General features: G+C 39.2%; 1 protein-coding gene across 4 annotated transcripts in view; it reads left to right on the plus strand.

Annotated features, from left to right (window-relative positions):
• The first annotated feature begins 3,597 nt into the window (after nt 1–3,597).
• The window catches only part of NLRC4 (NLR family CARD domain containing 4), a 32,494-nt gene continuing 15,740 nt past the window's right edge, over nt 3,598–20,351 (plus strand). The window contains exons 1-4 of one of the 4 annotated variants that reach the window (XM_019741649.3): nt 3,598–4,047; nt 11,544–11,660; nt 13,741–14,001; nt 14,816–16,810. In XM_019741649.3, coding sequence (XP_019597208.3) covers nt 11,660; nt 13,741–14,001; nt 14,816–16,810 — 2,257 coding nt within the window. In that variant the 5' untranslated portion in view covers nt 3,598–4,047; nt 11,544–11,659. Of the gene's footprint in view, nt 4,048–4,377; nt 4,577–7,881; nt 8,028–11,543; nt 11,661–13,174; nt 14,002–14,815; nt 16,811–20,351 lie in introns of those variants that run through there. The other 3 variants (XM_074331857.2, XM_088796222.1, XM_019741632.3) reach the window with 3 other exon arrangements.

Below are 20,351 nucleotides of genomic sequence, written 5' to 3' on the forward strand. Positions count from 1 at the left end.
AACTCTTGTGAAGTTAGTTCTGCCAATTTCTGGTGGTTTTTTTGTTGTTTCCTTGGGGAAATGAGGTCTTGGAGCTTCCTAATCTGCCATTTTGCTGACATGATTTTAAGCGTGATTTGCTAGGAATTACCCCTTTGGTCACAGTAGCAATATTATTGCTCAGGAAGTGTTTGGTCATAGGTTGTATTTAAGCCTTTTATGCCAGGGAGGCTTTCATCCTGTGTTGATCGGTTGGGGAATTCTTTTAAATCTACTCCATGTCTGGCTCTGACTGCCCCTGAGTGGGTGCAAACTAATGTGTGCACACGGCCTCCCAGATCTCCAGAGTTAACTATGATCTCAGGAGGGCTCCTGAATGTCTCTTTCCTTAGTTCTTCCATTAACCATCTGGTTGGTAGCTGGTAACCTCTTCTTATTGCTCTTCATCAAGATGTCTATCGTTTTCAACCATGGTCTTACGTATTCTGAATAGTACCGAAGGTTCCAGATTTATGGAACTTTTTGTATTTATGGCCTGCTTTTTTGCCTAGGCAGAAGCCCTATGTGACGAGTGCACCAGAGCTTCAGGCAGAGGCCTGCTCTTCCCACAGTGACACCCCTGCTTTTTTATGAATGGGCACTGGGGCTGTGGCAGCCCCTGGTTGTTACAGCTTGCCCCTTTCAAAATGGAATCACCACTCTCACACAATTCTTAACAAGATTTAATAAATTTTTCTCTAAAGACTTGTTTCACCATTTGTTGTATGCCCGTAGGACAATTTTCAGAGACTTTAAATGATTGTTTTTTAAAAACAGTTTTCACCAATTAAATTGATGTAGGAGAGTGTCTGCTGAGCTCCTTACTCTACTTTGCCAGAATCCAGTGCCCATCCTTTTATTTCAACTTTTCTATATCTTACAGTCTACATATGTCTTCTTGCAAATACTTTTTTTTTTCTAGTGTAACAACCATTAATCCCCTTTGATGCATAAGTTTTTTTTTTTTGTTCTTTGGTTTTTGGGGGCACTGTTCAAGTCAGTGGGTCACTTCACACAGCTCTGGGTGTCAACTGAATTTGACACCTTAAGCAATCAACTTGCAGTAGTCATAACAAAATTTAAAAGAGCAGATTTTTTTTAATGTAGTTACACAGGTCCTGCTACACTCTAAATAACCATTTTGTCAATGAGGATATAATCCTAATAAATTGTAGACCTCCATTTCTCCAGTCCAGACTTTGGGCAGCTGAGGTCAGGATATTTTCAGACTATTATTCTTGTTTCAGGAATTCATGTCCTGTTTTTAGTTCTTTAAATAATGGATTGTTGACCTCCCAGGAGGGGTGCAAGTGCTGTGTTTAAATTGTTGATCTGACTTTTATGTTTTAAAAATTACTTAAGAGGGCTAGTTTACCCAGACTAAGAAACTTTCTGCTATTCATCGAAACTTCCTCAAACCTGAGTGGGAAACCAATGGCTTGTTGTTTATTTTTGTGTTTATAATTTTTTCTTATTGTAAAATAAATACTTCCCCAAACCTGAGTGGGAATCCAATGGCTTGCTGTTTATTTTTGTGTTTATAATTTTTTTCTTATTGTAAAATGAATACATACCTATTGGAGAAAACAGAAAATGAAAATCACCCTATTATATTACCTACAGAGGTAACCACAATTAACATCTTGGTGTAAATTCTTACAATACTTTATCTAAGCATTTTATATGTAAAATATACTATTCCACACACATTGTTTTATAATATTAACATTTTCCAATGTCCCCATATATTTTTCTACATTTTTAATGTTGCTTCTTCTTTCATTAATGGATATTTTATAGTTTTTAAAAGCCAACTCCCTATCTTTTGGACGTTGGATTTCTTTCCAATTTTTCATAATTATCAACAGCACCATGATAAACAGCCTTGTATCTGTACCTTTATACATATCCATGAATATTTCCTTTGGATAGATTATAAAAAGAGAAATAACTGACGCCAAAGAGGGTAAAGATGTCTAAAGTTTTTAAATACATATTGCTAACTTGTCCTCCAAGAGGTAGCAAGTTGTACTTCTGTTAACAGAATGTAAGAGTACTTTTTTGCCTACCCCTATCTCCATTACCAACACTGGATATGGTATTTTTTTTAAACATGCCAATTTGATGGGTGATGTATACTTTGTTTTTTGAATTTTCATTTCATTGATTTCAATTATGATATTTCAAAGTACAGTTTACCATTCATTTGAACTGTACGGTTCCACTTACATGTGGATTTTTTTTTTTAAAGATTTTATTGGGGAAGGGGAACGGGAACAGTGTGTACTTCCAGGACTTTTTTCCAAGTTAAGTTGTTGTCTTTTCAATCTTAGTTGTGGAGGGTGCCGGTCAGCTTCAAGTTGTTGTCCTTTCAGTCTTAGTTGGACCTTAGCTCAGCTCCAGGTCCAGTTGCCGTTGCTAGTTGCAGGGGGTGCAGCCCATCATCCCTTGCAGAACTCGAGGAATTGAACTGGAAACCTTGTGGTTGAGAGCCCAGTGGCCCATGTGGGAATCAAACCGGCAGCCTTCAGAGTTAGGAGCGTGGAGCTCCAACCACCTGAGCCACCGGGCCAGCCCATGTGGATTTTTTTCAATAAATACTGTAAATGTATTTTCCTTATGATTTTCTTAATGTTCTTTTCTCTTATTGTAAGATGCAGTATGCAATACATATAACATACAAAATATGTGTTAATCAACTCTTTATGTTATTGGTGAGGCTTCTGATTAATAGTAGACTATTAGCAGTTAAGTTCTGGGAAATTGCCTACAAATATGTAGGCTTGAGGGGAGGTTTTGGGGCAATGGAAATGTTCTGTATTATGTTTGGGGTGGTCTTTATCAAAACTCACACAACTGTACAACTTTAAATGGGTGTATGTCCATGTGTATAAATTATAATTCAATATAGTTGATTTACAAAGAAAGAAGAGGCAAAGGTTTTGAACAGGCAATTCATACAATAAGGACTCAGAGTTGCCAGGACATTTGTGATTGCATTTAGGGCTCACCCAGATAATCCACAATTATCTCCCCATCTCAAGATTCTTAATTTAACCACAGCTACAAAGATAACAACATTTACAGGTTCTAGGGATTAAGATCTGAAATACTTGGGAGGCCCGCTAAAACCACATTTCTGCATTTTCTCTTTTTATCCTGTATTACATCATTGGTTATTACAAACATAATAAATGTTTGTGATAGGAAATTAAAATATACAGATACATAAAAAATGAAAACTTAAAATAACCCATAATCCTACCCTGAGAAATAAGCACTGTTAATGTTTTGGTACCTATCTTTACAGTTTTTTCTCTGTGAACATACATTTACATATAGGTCTCATTAAAGTTTAAAAAATCCAGATGATAGCACAGCCCTCGATCTCACTTCAGAGAAGCCCACTTCGTAAGTTGGGAAACACTGCTGTTTTTCCCATAGAAAACCTGAAATGTAGAAACTTATTTATGGGAAAACTTAGATATCCCTCTATGTCAGATCTAAGTTAATGTCAGAATGTTCTTTTTGAAGTGAGAAGTTATATAACAAAAAGTTTGTAGTCATTTGTGAAAAGATAGGGGAAAGATTATGCAAGAATGTCGTTCTCAAGAGAAGTACCCAATCACTTCGTAAATCATACAAATGTCTAATCACTATATCGTACACCTAAAACTAATATAATATTGTATGTCAACTGTAATTGAAAACAAATAAGCTGTCAATGCTCCCTAAGAGTATATCAATAGCAAAAAGAAAATTCTAAAAAAAAAAGAGAGAGAGAGAGAAGTACTTGGAGATTTCACAATTTCCAGAGCTTGGTGTAAACTGGCTTCCTGGAGCTTATTAACACAGCTTTGAATATGGGTGTGCCAGGGGGAGTCTGTGGTTCTTTGTATTCAGGAGACTGCACTGTGCATGTAAGTGGAGTGAATTGATAGTGGTGATCCATCTGCTGTGTGCTAACCCAGGACCCTGGTGACTGAGAGAATGCATGTGCTAGAAGTCGGCTGGAGCCAGGATACGGTGGTAAGCATGACTTTGACGGCAGTAGTAATATGCTTTAACCAACCAAACCAGCTCCTTTCGTTGCTCTCTCTCGGTCTCTTAGTTAATCATAAAAATAATACGAAGTAAATGTTCAAAATACTTTGCTTCATTTAAAGCTGTAGAATAAATAAATCAACAGCAATAGGATTCCTATGTCAAGGACAAATAGGAAACAAATGAGTATTTCCTTGCCTCATGTAAATTTCTGGCTTTTGCATTTTTAGTCTCAAGATATACTTCTTTCTCTGCCTACTGCTACTTACACTCACCTTCCCTTTCTGAATAGGTAGTACTTCTGTCCAAACCATTTGTACTATGCTTTGGAAAAAACAAAAAACTTGTCATGGTTTGCACTTCTCTTATAATCTCCGGTCACAAAAAAGGAAGACCTCAGATCTATGTGACACCAAGCGTCACTCTGAAACCAAAAGTAAATTAAAAGAAACATAATTTTAAAAGCGTCTTCTGATGATCCACCAAGAAGAGGGTAACTGGATTGCTCAGCCAGGTACTGTGGGGGAAGAGAATGGGGTTTTAAGTAGGTTTTGGAACCATATATTATTATAAAATTTGGGTTTATATTCCTTTAAAGCTTGTGTCTGGGAGGTATAAAAGCCTTCACACTGAAGACTGTGGTTTTGCATGGCTGGTTGAATTTGCCTGCAGGGAAAATTTTAGGGGTGGTCAGTCTTGCCTAGTGGGGTTTCAATAGGTTCCTTAGAATTGATGTTTAAATATACATTCAGAGGAGTGGATTTGTGTTTACTGTGAGACAAAGCGAGAGAAAGGACTTTGAAAATATACTTTGGGCTTATGGGAGGAAAACCTACTCTAGTTCCTAAAACTGTTGTTAGAATCGCAGAAGCTGAGCTGAAAAGACTTGGATGGACTACTTAGTCCATCCAATACCCCGAGTTACTGGCGAAAAACCTGATATCTGGAGAGAGAAGAGAAGGAAGTTACTGTTTACAGGACACCTATTGTTGATCAGGTCTTCATATACTCTATCTCAATGAATCCTACATCCCTGGTTTAGAGGGATGGAAAATGGGGTGACAAGAGGTCAGGCAGGTAACTGTCTAGAGAACTAGGATAGAACAGGTCTCCTGTCATTGTTCCCTTAACAGTTCAGCACACTTCTATAATACTAACTGTATTAGTCCGGTTGGGCTGCCATAACAAAATGCCACAGACTGCCGGCTTAACCAACAGAAAGTTATTTTCTCACAGTTCTGCAGGCTGGAAGTCCAAGATCAAAGTGTCAACAGGTTTGGTTTCTCCTGCGGCTGCCTCCTGAGGCTGCTCTCCTTGGCTTGCAGATGTCTGCCTTCTCACCCTGTCCTCACATGGTCTCTCCTCTGAGCTTGCATCTCTGGGGTCTCTGTGTGTACAGATCTCACCGTCCTGTTAAGGACACCAGTCAGATTGGATTACGGCCCATTCATACTACCTCATTTTAACCTCATTACCTCTTTAGAGGCTCTGTCTCCAAATACAGTCCTGTCCTGAGGGGCCTAGGGCTTCAACATATGGATTTTGAGGACCACAATTCCAAGCACAACACTAATATTAACAATAAGATGTGAGATTTCTGGAGTCTATTGGAGATCTAAGAACATTCTAGTCTAGAGCCTTTTTACTAGAAAGGAAGAGAGCACCCACTGATCACCTCTGTCCCAGTCACTTTCCCATTTAATCTTCACAACAGTCTGAGGAGATGAATATTATGTCAGTGTTTCAGATAAAGAAAGCAAGACTCTGTAAGGGAGGGGTACTCATCTAATAAACTGCAGAGTGAGCATCTGAATTCAGAACTGCAATACCAAAGCTCACACACACTTTCCACTTCCACGTGCCACCTCTCTGCTCCCTTTATATATGACTTTTCCATCATTGCATCCATAAGTTGTGGGAATGAATCCATAGATGTGGGTTATATGGGTCCAGAGGAACTTCAGTTCACTAAGGAGCTCATGTAAGTAACAATTTGGAAGAAAATGTCCATTTTTAGAATTACTGTACTTCTAAATATTATTTTCCAAAGTACAAATGTAGGAAAAGGACTTCTTCCATGCAATTCAATTATTCTCTGGACAGCTTGCTTAAGGAGGTGGGGACGTGTTCACAGCCACGATCCAGGGGAGCAAACTGGTCACAACCCTGTCTTTTATGCCAGTGGGTAACTGAGAGTGGACTACCTGAGCTTCAGACTATGGGTTAATTTTACTCTCAAGAACAATTAATAACTAACCAGTCAATTGTCTCTGACTTGGTTCCATGATCCGGTCACAGATTTTCAGTGGGTAGGAAGAATACTACCAATACCCAAACTGAATATGAATTTTCAGCATGTTCAAAATCAGCTAAGATGCCTCCCTGATGATCCATGTAGCAATTTTTATCGATTGTTTTAGCAGACAAAAGGACTACATGACCAACTCTTGGACTAGTTTATTCTGTTTACGAGAATATAAGGAACATCTTGGCTCCTTCCTCTATCTTCTTCCTCTTTTCTCCATTGTCACTTAAAATCTGACCCAGTCAGTGGAGGTCTGATTTTTCTCAGACCCACTCCTTTTTGGGGCATAGAAAGGGAGGGAAAAATCTATTGTAGCTGCTATTTACTGAGCCCTTTCTGTGTACCAGTCGAATACTGCCAGCTTGTGAGTGGTAGAACAGAAAGTTGAACTCAATGCTGACATCAAAATAGGCCCTTGTTCACACCAGGTGCTGTCCCAAATCCTGGTATTCAGACTCTCCCTCATGCTCCTTCCTATGCTGTGTCCTCTGCCTAGAGGTAGCCTTTCCCCCTAACTTCTTGGTGAACTTTGATTTTCTTCAAGAACAACTCAAAAGTCACCTCTTCCAGGCAGAATTAAATATCCCTCTGCAGGGTTACCCTAGAACACTGACCTTCGAACTTTTACTGACCTCAAGTCACAACATGAAATACATCTTACATCACTGCCCAGTGGCAGGATATATAAATAACTGAAACAAAACTTTCATGAAAAAATACAGTGCATTCTGATGTTTTATTTCATTTTTTAAAATATGCTAATTGTATCCCACTTAAGTTGATATCATGACCCGCTAATGAGTTGACCAGTCTGAAAAACTGACTTACAAGACAGTCTTTCTTCCTTTGACAGCTTTTGTTGCTTCTCTCATCTCTGAAAGTCTCAGATCCTGTGGCTCTTCACACAGATGCACTGGGGCCCAGTTCTTTGGTGCCCCATCTAACATGAAGTTCCATTTTATTTTTCCAGTGATGAAAAGTTGGCCTTAAGAGCATGACTATTTGTATCTTGGCTGGATGTACCTAGCATATTCGATATTTAAACAAATCATTTCAAAAGCCCCCTCCCTTATATAACATTATTTTTGATAATAATCATATAACAAAATTAATGATAGTAATTAAAATTTTTTAATTGTGGTATAATACACATAGCATAAAATTTACCATCTCAACCATTTTAAGTCTACAATTCAGGATTATTATGTATGTTCACACTGTTGTACAATCTCCAGAACTTTTTCTTCTTATAAAATTGAAACTCTGTATCCGTTAAACAACTACTCCCTATTTTCCCTTCCCACAAACCCCTGGCAACCACCATACTACTTTTCTGCCTCTATGAATTTGACTCACTACTCAAGGTACTGCAGCATGTAAGTGGAACCACACAGCATTCATCCTTTTGTGACTAGCTTATTTCGCTGAGCATATTGTAGCTTGTGACAGGATTTCCTTCCTTTTTAAGGTTGAGTGATATCCATTTTATGTATATATCACATTTTGTTTATCCATTCATCTGTTGATTGACAGTTGGGTTGACTCTACCTCTTGGCTCTCATGAATCATGCTATGAACATGGATGTATGAATATCTCTTCAAGATTTTGCTTTCAATCTTTCTGGTTATATACCCAGAAGTGGAATTGCTGGATCATATGGTAATTCTCTTTTTAATTTTTTGAACCTGTTTCCCATAACAGCTGTACCATTTTATATTCCTACCAACAGTATGTAAAGGTTCTAATTTTGCCACATCCTGGCCAACATATGTTATTTTCTGTTGGGTTCATGGTGATATCTCATTGTGGGTTTGATTTGCATTTCCCTAGTGATTAGTGATGTTGAACTTTTTTTTATGTGATTGTTCGCCATTTGTATATCATTTTTTGAGAATATCTATTCAAGTTCTTTGCCCATTTTTTAATCTCATTGTTGTTGTTTTGTAGTGACAGTTTTCTTATATATGTATAGAAACATGGCAGTAAAAATAAACAAACTAGAGTAAATACTGCAGTACAAAAAAAGGAAAAATGTACACCTACCCGTATTGGGCCAGCATAGTAATGAACAGTAAAAACCCTTTTCAGCCTTACTTTTTGCAACTTTGTCAATGACTTTAGCAAATGGATCGTTTTGCATATTTGTGTTCAATAGACAGTACTGCCAGAATTGTCAATATATCTGCTCATAGTTGAATGAAGAACACTTTAAAAATTTTTTTAATTTCAGAAAGTTTCTTTCACATGAGGTAACAAGTAAAAAGTAGTTACTAAGTCTTAAATGTTTAGCAGAAATTTATAAATACTCCAGTTCACCTTATATTCCAGAACTGTTAATGTTTTCCATGCTTTTGTTTCTTTGGGGTGATAATAGTAACTTTTAAATGTCTTCCTAGCAAAATAAATAAACTGTTCCCCATGTGTAAAGCTAGAGGAGGCTGGAGCTGGGTATTTCCCTCCCCCCATGTCAGTTGGGTTCTGATAATATTCCAATAGGTGAGGCTCTGGTAATTTCACTTGAGGGCAGCTCTTGTTCAGAAAAACAGAATGTTCTGTGTATATTTCAAAATGTTTTTTTTCCTTCCCTGGCTGGGAGGAGGAGGGGACTGTTCTGATCTTCACTGTAATATCCTGGTAGGGTTTCTAGTGGTAAACCTCACAAAAGCATGGTGGCCCTCCTAAGACTGGCCCTTTCTGGAGTTTTTAAAACTCTCAGACTTGTCAACACTGAGCCTCTAGCAATTTCTCAATTACAGTTTAGGATTTCCTCCCCCCATACTGGTTCCTCAGAGATTTTGTTCGTATGTTTCTGCACCTTGTGGTTTTCTGCTCCAGTAAGTTGTGATTCTCTGTATCCACCTGTCTTTCAAATGTTGGGGCTGCAGGTTGCCCTGTGACCTCAATTCCCTGATAGATCTAAAAAGAGTTGCTGATTTTCAGTTTATTTTGCTTTTTTCACTTGATGTTATGATGGAGTAATGACTTCCCTACATGTCAAACTAGAAACCAGAATTTAAGAAAGCTTCTTTTAAAAATAGAAATCAATAAACTAATTTTAAAATTTATATGAAAATGCAAACAATTCTGAAAAAAAAAAACAAAATTGAAAGATTTACACTATCTGATTTCAATCTTATTATAAGGATACAATAATCAAAACAGTATGATATTGGCATTAGGACAGACATATAAATCAATGGAACAGAACAGAGTTCAGAAATAGACACAAATTCTATGGGTAAAGAATATTCTTTAAAGTAATCATGCTGGAAAAACTGGATATCCCTAAGGGGGGAAAATGAATCTTAACTCCTTATCTCACATCACAATCAAAGACTATCTCAAAATGGATCAATGAACTAAAAGCTAAAAGTAAACCTAACAAATAAACTTAGGTGAAAATCTCAGGATAACATGATTTTGTAGATAGGACACAAATAGCATGAATTAAAGAAGAAAAAAATTAATACGCTGGACCTCACAAAAATGAAAATGACTTGCTCTTCAAAATATGTAAGACAATAAAGGAAAACCATTGTATTAATCATGTTTTTTATTTTCTAATTTTATGATGCTTTGCCATCTTGGGGGCTGTGCTGTCCTGGAGAGACTTGCCCTCCCAGGACTAGCTAATTCCTAGGTATAGCAGAAAACTTGCCCTGTGAGTGTGCCTTTCATGTGCAAACGAACCAATCCAAAGACTATATCCCTAAACACCAACTTCATCTTAACTCACACTCACCAGGCCAATCTTTTTCTGCCCGAAATCATTCCAGGGCCACCCACATAGCTCAGAGTCTGTCGATTTATTCAAACTATGCAATCCGAAACTTGCTCAAACTTGCCTATCTTGCCTCACCCATTCCTTCCTGAGAAAACCATAAGAGATGCTCTGGGCTAAGCTTCCTTCTTTGCTCTTTCTGCCTCCTGATCAACTCTGGGACTTCCCTGTGTGGCCCTGTGGGGTGTGGCACACCCTCCTTCTCTTAGGAACTGTAAGTAATAAAACTTCTTTCATTGGTATTGACACTCGTTATCTCTATAAATTAAATCCTAGGTACAATCAAAACAACTATAGATTAGGATAAAATATTCATAATACATATATCTGACAAAAATTTGCATCCAGAATCTATAAAGAACTCGTAAAAGTCAATTAAAAAAAGACAAACCAGTTGGTGAAATGGGCAAAAGATTTGTATAGATACTTCACAAAATATTTGAGGAAACAATAAAGTACATGAAAACATGCTCGACATAATTAATCATCAAAAAAATTTACAATTAAAACTACATAATGAGATACCACTACCCACTTACTAGAATGGCTAAAATTAAAAAGACAGATAACGCCAAGTGCTAGTGAGGATTTGGAACAGCTGGAACTGTTGCTTTTACATGCTGGAGGGCACGTAAAATGGTACAACCCCTTTGAAAAACAGTTTGGCACTTTCTATAAAATTGACATACACTCAACCATATGACCCAGAAATTTCACTACTAGGTATTTATGCAAGAGAAAACATATGTCCACAAAGATACTTGTACATGGATGTTCATAGCTTCATTCATAATGGCCAAAAACTTGAAACAAACCAAGTCTATCAGTAGAAAACTGATAAGTAAACTGACCTGTTCATAAAATGAAATACTGCTCAGCCACAAAAAGGACTGAATTACTAACACATGGAAACAAGGCGAATCTCAAAAACACGATGGTAAGTGAAAGGAGCTAGACACAAGAGTACATACTACATTTTTCCATTTATATCAATTTCTACAACATGCAAAACTAACTTATAGTTAAAGAAATCAGATTGGTGGTTGCTTTGGTGGGAAATTGGAGAGATGGACTATACAGGGGCACAAGGGCCCTCTGCAGTGATAGAAATATTCTAAATCTTACCTGGGGTATTATTGACTTGGGTGTGTACATCTGCCAAAGCTCCTTGCTTTTCATTGTTTGTTAATTATACCTGAATGAGGTTCATTTCAAAAATCAGGCAGTTTAATACATAACTGATACGGAAAAGCCTCAAAAAATACAGCAAATGAAAAAAAAACGATGTTGAATATTATGTATAGTGTGTCCTTATTTGGTGTTAGAAAAACAAGAGTAAGTACGAAAGTGACAGTGGTTGCTGCCTGATTGTTTCTGGTTCTGTTTTGTTACAGAATGAAGAGCACTTTTACAGAAAGAAGAGGACAATATTGGGATCATCTTTGACCTATCCATTTGGAAATAATACTCTCTTGAGATACAGAAGGGTGGAAAGCTCTTATTCAGAACAAGTAAGTACACTAGAAATAAAATCTGCCTGGTTATGTAGTGTGTTACCAAAAACTTATGCTAGTGAATGGAAAATCAATTCATGCCTTCCCCTGACTAGTTATATGTGGAATTCCCAATAAATATTCTTCTGTGGTTTTGAGAATTCAGTTACAAAGGTGGCAGCCTGTGATAAAAGGCAGAACCACAAACAGGACAGGACTTACACAAACGATGACCAGGTGTATGTTTTAAAATATTGGTCCCCTGCCTCACCTATTGAGCCGCATCTGCCCAGCCAGACAGCAGAGAGCTATACCTGTCAAGATCAGTGTGAAGAAACATCGTGTAGATCTAAGTGGCAACAAAAATGTAACTCTTTCTGCTTTGATTGCTGGATGTAGACCTGTGCTATCCAATGTAGTGGCCACTCGCCATCTGTCTATTTAAATGTGAATTTAAATAAATAAAAATTAATAAAATTTAAAATTCAGTGGTACAGTCGCACTAGCCACATTTCAAGTGCTCAATAGCCACGTGTGGCTACTGGCTACTTATTGGACAGCACAGTTATAGAACATGTTCTTCGTCTCAGAAAATTCTACTGTACAGCACTGGTCTAGACAAAGAGTTATTCTCGTAAGAATGAATACTGAATGAATGAATGAATGAATGAATGAGCAGCATTGTTTTCACCTAACTACTTGATAAGAGAGGAGTATGGTAGTTTCATACACAGGACGATACACCACGATTAGTAATAAGAACAAGCCTTGTGGAGGTCTCTAGGCCTTTCTGAGGCGACATTTCTGCAGCTGTAAAATGAAGACCGTGACTAGACAGACAACAGTCATCTCCCTGGGGAGGATGTCGAAGCCAAGAGAAAAGATGAGACCCCAGAGGGAGAGAGAAAAGACTTGCTGACAGGATGTGTAGACAGGGATGTGGTAACATTCCAGCCGAGGTTAGTAGTAGAGACTTGTGACAGAGAGAAAGGCAAGCTGGGGTGGGATTGCGGGGACTGGAGTGCCTGATGGTGCATCTTAGACCAGAGAGGTCTCAGGGCCTTTGGGAGGAGCAAATCCCCTTGGATGAGTCAAGAAAGATTTGAAAACCAGGGGCAGCCTTGCCCAGGAAGAAAACTATTGCAGACAGTGTCTGAGAGTGAAAAACCAGGGAGACATTTTGCCGAGCTGTCACGGACTGCCTGGGTACAGCGTGGTCTGTGTTTCAAAGTTAGAGCTTGGAGAGCCAGACACAGAAATGACATAGCTTCCCCAGGGACTACGAGAGGTTTAGAGGGCTTATACTGGATACACACAACTGTTTCGCAGTGACAGTCTTCACAAAAGACCAAATGCTAGGGAGAGAAAATATGTTACTCCTTCGAATGGTGACAGCAGAATAATGGCTAAGAATAGTAGCTAAGATGTATTGAGCTATGACTTTGTATGAGCTACTATACATGAGTTCTCATAACTTCATAAGTTAAATACTGTTCTCAACCCCCCTGTACAGATAAGGAACCAGTTGTGTACTGGAGCTGGTTCTTACCGTTTTGTGAGACCTGATAGTTGAATTTTCATGATTTTTGTTAGCCAGTTGGCATATATTATTAGCTTCAAATCAGCCATCGTTGGAATATTTGTAACATGGAGATTGGTAAGTGTTATGAATTAGGGCCTTTACCCCCAGGGAGCCAGTGTGTTCAATACTTGGCAGCACAGCACTGAATAGGCTCCGAGAGGTTTAGCATCTTTCCAAGGTTAGACAGATGGTAGCAACGGGCAGATCCTAGGCCAGTCTCATGACTCTAAAGCCCACTAAGACCTCCCTGGGAACCCTCTTATACTGGGGGATAAGAGTGCTCACTTTACTTCATTACCAAAGAAGAACCATCTTGCTCACCAAGGACTCAGGGGTTAGGAATGAATGGCTTTGCAGAGCTTTTCTTTAGGGCCTGGAATTCAAGTATTTGGCATCTCCATAACTCAGCGTGGGTCCAAAGGAAAAACATGTGTGACCCTGATGCTCTGGCAACATGATGCTCATATGCACATTTTATGGACACAAATAAATATGTATACTCCCCCATCTCCTCAGTGAATTTCCTAAAGGAGAATAGTCAAGTCCTCATTCAAAGGATGGGAATGACTGTTATAAAGCAAGTTGTGGATGAGCTATTTGTATGGAACGTTCTGAATTTTGAAGAAGTAAACATCATTTGCTGTGAGAAGGTGGAGCAGGATGCAGCAAGAGGGATCATCCACATGATTTTGAAGAAGGGTCCAGAAGCCTGTAACCTCTTTCTTAAATCCCTTGAAAAGTGGAACTATCCTCTGTTTCAGGACTTGAATGGACAAAGTAAGTATCTATTTGCTTGTATCTGTTCCACCATGACGACGATCCATAATCCCCACGACAGAGCCTCTGCTCTCCTCCCTCGTCATGTCACCGGGTGGTGGGCTTTGGTCATGGTAAGGAAAAGCACAGGCACGCTCAGAGAAAACTCCTATTAGAGCACTTGATGATGAAGCCAGTGAGTAACTCCAGGGTCAGGGAAGAAATGATTTAGTGTATAGTCTCACTTCAAAATGACGCTGGACAATAAAGGCATTTAAGTCCCTGCAGTAGTGCCACTCCTTAGTCTGATGAGGGCTGTCTGTGAGAGGGGTGGCTCGGTGACCACCTACCTGCTCCATGATCCAAGCACTGTGGTAAAGACAGCCTGACTGACTGAAGGAGCGTGATTCTGCTTTTCATGAATAGTACTTTTGTTTTCTATTTCTTTAAATTGGTCAATTATTTCATGTCAGGTTTTAATCGAGGTTAAGTCTTGATCTGCTGAAAGTTACCCGTAGCCATCATTCTCAGCTATCTCCTGACTCTTATGTACTTTCCTTAATCCAAACACAGGCTCCTCCCGTTTCCACTCAGCTGCTATAAGATTTGGTGGTGGAAAGGAGCGAAGAGAAGGCAAAAGGGGAGGAAAGGTAAAGGGTGACATGCAAAAGCAGGAGTAAATGTCTGGAACCCCTTGTGCTGGCCTAGAACTGGGGAAGGAAATTAAAAGCACGAGTGGAAGATTCTCAGCATTATTCCACCTTCATCCTCCTGAACTCCAGGTTCTGGGGAGACTAGAACTGGGTCCTCTTTAATCTCACCTCTTCTCTCACAGGTCTTTTTCACCAGATGTCAGAAGAAGACTTAGATGATTTGGCTCAGGATTTAAAGTACTTATACCATACCCCCTCTTTTCTGAACTTCTACCCACTGGGTGAAGATATTGACATTATTTTCAATTTGAAAAGCACCTTCACAGAACCTGTTCTATGGAGGAAGGACCAACACCATCACCGTCTGGAGCAGCTGACCCTGACTGGTCTGCTGGACACTCTTCAGAGCCCCTGCATCATTGAAGGGGAATCGGGCAAAGGGAAGTCCACCCTGCTCCAGCGAGTCGCCATGCTCTGGGCCTCCGGAAAGTGCAGGGCTCTGACGCAATTCAAATTAGTCTTCTTTCTCCGACTGAGTAGGGCCCAGGGTGGACTCTTCGAAACCCTGTGTGATCAACTGGTGGACATACCTGACACGATTAGGAAGCAGACTTTCATGGCCATGCTGCTAAAGCTACGCCAGAGGGTTCTTTTTCTCCTGGATGGTTACAATGAATTCAAGGCCCAGAACTGCCCAGAAATCGAAGCCCTGATAAAGGAAAACCACCGCTTCAAGAATATGGTCATCGTCACCACCACCACTGAGTGCCTGAGGCACATCAGGCAGTTCGGTGCCCTGACTGCCGAGCTGGGGGACATGATGGAGGAGAGTGCCCAGGCTCTCATCCGGGAAGTACTGATAAAGGAGCTTGCTGAAGGCTTGGTACTCCAAATTCAGAAGTCCAGGCGCTTGCGGAATCTGATGAAGACCCCTCTCTTTGTGGTCATCACTTGTGCAATCCAGATGGGGGAAAATGAGTTCCATTCTCACACACAAACAACGCTGTTCTGCACCTTCTTTGACTTGCTGATCCATAAAAACAAGCACAGATGTAAAGGGGTGACTGCTGGTGATTTTACTCGCAGCCTGGACCACTGTGGAGACCTAGCTCTGGAGGGCGTGTTCTCCCACAGGTTTGATTTTGAACCGGAGGACGTGTCCGGTGTGAACGAGGACGTCCTACTGATGACAGGACTTCTCTGCAAATACACAGCTCAACGGTTCAAACCAAAGTATAAATTCTTTCATAAGTCATTCCAGGAGTACATAGCGGGACGCAGACTCAGCAGTCTGCTGATATCTCGGGAGCCAGAGGAGGTGACCAAGGGGAACAGTCACTTGCAGAAAATGGTTACCATTTCAGACATTACTTCCAAGTACAGCAACCTGCTCCTCTATACGTGTGGGTCATCTGTCGAAGCCACCAAGATTGTTGTGAAACACCTTGCAGCAGTGTATCAGCATGGCAGCCTCCTCGGGCTTTCCATCCCTAAGAGGCCTCTCTGGAGGCAGGAATCTATACAAAATGAGCGAAGCACCGCTATGCAAGAAATTCTGAAAGCCATAAACGTCAATTCCTTTACAGAGTGTGGCATCAATTTATTCCAGGAGAGTATATCCAAATCAGCCCTGAGTGAAGAGTTTGAAGCTTTCTTTCGTGGGAAAAGCTTACATATCAACTCAGAGAGCATCCCTGATTACTTATTTGACTTCTTTGAACACTTGCCTAATTGTGCAAGTGCTCTGGACTTCATTAAACTGGACTTCTACGGGGCAGCCACAGCTTTGCGGGACAAGACCACAGAGGACAGAAGCAGGACGCACACGGGAGGGTCCTCAGAAACCTGCATTCCGGGCAGGGCCGTGTCTCTGTTCTTCAACTGGAAGCAGGAATTCAAGACTCTGGAGGTCACACTCCGGGATTTCAGCAAGTTGAATAAGCAAGATATCAAATATCTGGGGAAAATAGTTAGCTCTGCTACAAGCCTCAGATTATACATTAAGAGATGTGCCGGCTTGGTTGGAATGTTCAGTTCGGTTCTCAGCACCTGTAAGAACATTCATTCCCTCATGGTGGAAGCCAGTCCTCTCACCATAGAAGACGAGCAGCACATCACATCTGTGACGAACCTGAAAACCTTGAGTATTCACAACCTACAGACCCAACGGCTGCCAGGTATTGTAAACATAAGAAGTTGAAGCTATACTACAACCTGGTTAAGTACCACGGAAATACTAGATATCATATAATTTTGCTTTAAATTTTCTAATAGTTTCTACCAGGTGTCAGGATTTGGGAGGGAGGTGGGAGAGCTGAAGAGAGAGGTCCATGTGGGGGAAGGCTGTCAGACTGGGAGGATTTCCAGAGCTGAAGCTATACAGTTTGATTGAATAGTTATATAGTTTCTATACCGTGTTTCCCCCAAAATAAGACCTAGCTGGGCAATCAGCTCTAATGCATCTTTTGGAGTGAAAATTAATGTAAGACCCAGTCTTATATTATATTATATAAGACCCAGTATTATATAAGACCCGCTCTTACATTATAGTAAAATAAGACTGGGTCTTATATTAATTTTTGCTCCAAAAGACGCATTAGAGCTGATTGTCTGGCTAGGTCTTATTTTCGGGGAAACACGGTAGTAAAGGGTGTGTGTGTGCGTGTGTGCGTGTGTGTATTTGGTGGTTAAGCTTGTCTTCAGCGAACTTTCCCCTTTCTCAGCCGGCTTGGTTGGAAACCTCAGTTCGGTTCTCAGCACCTGTAAGAACATTCATTCCCTCATGGTGGAAGCCAGTCTATCTCCACCCAGCACCCACTGCTTCCTGCCAGTGGCACCCCTCCCCCCTTCAAATCTGGGAGGAAATCTAGCCATTAAACTAGTTACCTACTGGAGCTAGTCGCTAATTGTGCTACTAGATTCTCAGCTAGGAAAATTTCAGAACAAACCCCAGCCCCAACTATTGTTCATTTTGGAAACAAAATGTGTAGATTTTGTCTAACCTGAAGAAATTTCCGACTTCAGATACACACATGCGGGGCAATCTCTTTAGATAAAGGGGAATTTTCCCCAAATTTAGAATAGCTCTAAAGATGAGTGTCTGTCCTATCTGTGTAGATCAGCCCTGTTGCTGGGAGCAGGGGCTGCTGTGAGGTGGGAAGAAGCTATGGCTGGCAGCTAGACTGTAATCTAGGAGTAGTTTCCAATCACAAGCTCTGCCTCACTTGTCACCTGCAGAGGAAATTTTCTGTGAGTTAAGAGTTGTTTCGAATTTTCTTTTGAATGTTTGCCAATATTTTGCCTTAATTTTTAAAATTTATGTTTTGAGTAATAAATTCATGTGGTCCAAATTATAAAACAACCTACAATGAAAAGTCTCCTTCCCTTCCCCATCCCCTAGCCATGACTCTTCTTCCTGAAAGAGTTGCCAGCATTTTGAAATTGGGAGGTATCATGTGAAAATACCAGTTCTTCATTTCTTTTGAAAATTGTAGATTTGGCAACTGAGGTCTCACATCCTCACTTGGTAACAAGTTGTGAGAGCCTTATGATTTTCTCCTATGCTCTTTGGACGAGACACAAAATCTTCAGGTGGGCACAGAGCCCACCTGTTCTACTTTTTGTAATAACATTATCTCCCTGGCCCCTTTGGCATTTGATTGTAATCAGTGCTTATTCTTTCTTCTGGCTAAAATCCAGTTCCCTATCATTTATACCCAAAGTTTGTTTCTATTTTTGCCCTCCAAGTCTCTTCATATTCCTCCTAGTTCATTCTTTTTTATTCCTAAACAGTATTCCATTATATGGATGTACCATAGTTTTTCTAGTCACCATTGAAAGACATGTAGGTTATTTCCAGTTGGGGCAATTATGAATAGAGCTACTATAAACATTTTCATGCAGATTTTTGTTTGAAAATAAATTTTCAGGATACTTGGGCAAATACCTAGAAATGGGATTGCTGAGCCATATGACAAGTGCTTGTTTAACTTTTAAAGAAACTTCCAAACTATTATCCAGTTTGTATCGTTTTACCTTTCCAATAGCAATATATGAGAGATTTAGTTGCTCCGCATTCTCACTAGCACTAGGTATTCTCCGTATTTTTCTATTTTTGTCATTCTACAATAAGGAAAAAAAACAGACAATATTAAATGCTGGGAGGAAGTGGAGCAACTATAATTATGTGTGTAGTGTTATCTCATCATAGTTTGCTGATAAAAGTTGAAAACCTAGTACGTGCTAGTTTGCCAACTATATATCCCGTTATGTGAAGTATCTGTTCAAGTTTTTACCCATCTTTCAGTTGGGTTACTTGTTTTCTAAATGATGAGTTTTGAGTGTCCTTTATATATTCTGGATACAAATCCTTTGTCATTCAAATCACAACTGATTTGAAAATATTTGCTCCCAATCTGTAGCTAGTCTTTCCATTCTCTTAACAGTATCTTTCATACGACAAAAGTTTTAAATTTTGTTGCAATCCATTTTTTCTTTTATGAGTCATGCTTTTGGTGTCATGTCTAAGAATTTTTTGCTGAACCCCAAGTCATGAAGATTTTCTCCTATCTTTTCAAAGTTTTATGTTTTACATTTAGATCTGTGGTCCATTTTGAGTAAGCATTTATATAAGGTGTGAAGGTTCTATCAAGGTTCATTTTTTTTGCATATGGATATCCAGTTGTTCTATTTATTGAAATGGCTATTCTTTCATGTTTGACTTGCCTTTGCAGCTTTGTCCAAAATCATTTGGCTATAATTATGTGGATGTATTTCTGGACTCTCTTCTATTGACCTATCACTTGCCAATATGTTTGTCTACCTCTTGCCGATACCACATTGTAGTAGTAATTGTAGCTTTAAAGTAAGTCATAAAATTGGGTAGTGTTATTTCTCCAAGTTTATTCTTTCTTTTTTTTTAAACTTTTTTTATATTAGTTCCTTTTCCTTTCCATGTAAATATAAACAATTTGTTTATATCATCAAAACTTCCTGAAATCTTGGTTGGAATTACATTATTTACAGACCAATTTAGGGAGAAGGACATCTTTATCATGTTGAATCTTTTGATCCATTTGCATGGTTTCCTCTTTCCAAGTTTTTAGATTTTCTTTCATTTCTTTTATCATCATTTTGTAGTTTTCATCATGTTCATCCCGTGTATGCTTTATTAGATTTATACCTAACTTTTTCATTCTTTTGGAGCTATTATAAATGGTATTTTAAAACATTTTGGTTGCTTATTATTTATTGCTATTAGATAGAAATACAATTGGTTTTTTGTGTGTTCATCTTGTATTTTGCACCTTTGTTAAACTCATTTACTAGTTCTAGGAGTTTTGGGGGGATTTTCTTTTTTCTTTTTGGTAGATTCCTTGAAATTTTTATCATAGACAATTATGTCACCTCCAAAAATGACAGCTTTGTTTCTTCCTTTCTAATTTGTTTTGCTTTTATTTCATTTTCTTGCCTTATTGCACTGGTTATAATTTGCAGTACAATGTTCAATAGGCAAGGTGAGAGTGAACGTCTTACTTTGTTCCTGATCTTAGGGAGAAAGTATTCAGACTTTCACCATTAAGTACGATGTTAACTGTAGGTTTTGTTGTTATTGTTGTTGTTTTTGTAGATGCCTTTTATCAGGTTGAGGAAGTTTCCTTCTCTTCTTAGGTTACTGAGAATATTTATTATGAATGGGTGTTAGATTGTGTCAACTAT

This window comes from Rhinolophus sinicus, chromosome 2 (assembly GCF_057876585.1).
Source record: "Rhinolophus sinicus isolate RSI-liver-muscle chromosome 2, RSI-T2T, whole genome shotgun sequence".
Classification (NCBI taxonomy): domain Eukaryota; kingdom Metazoa; phylum Chordata; class Mammalia; order Chiroptera; family Rhinolophidae; genus Rhinolophus; species Rhinolophus sinicus.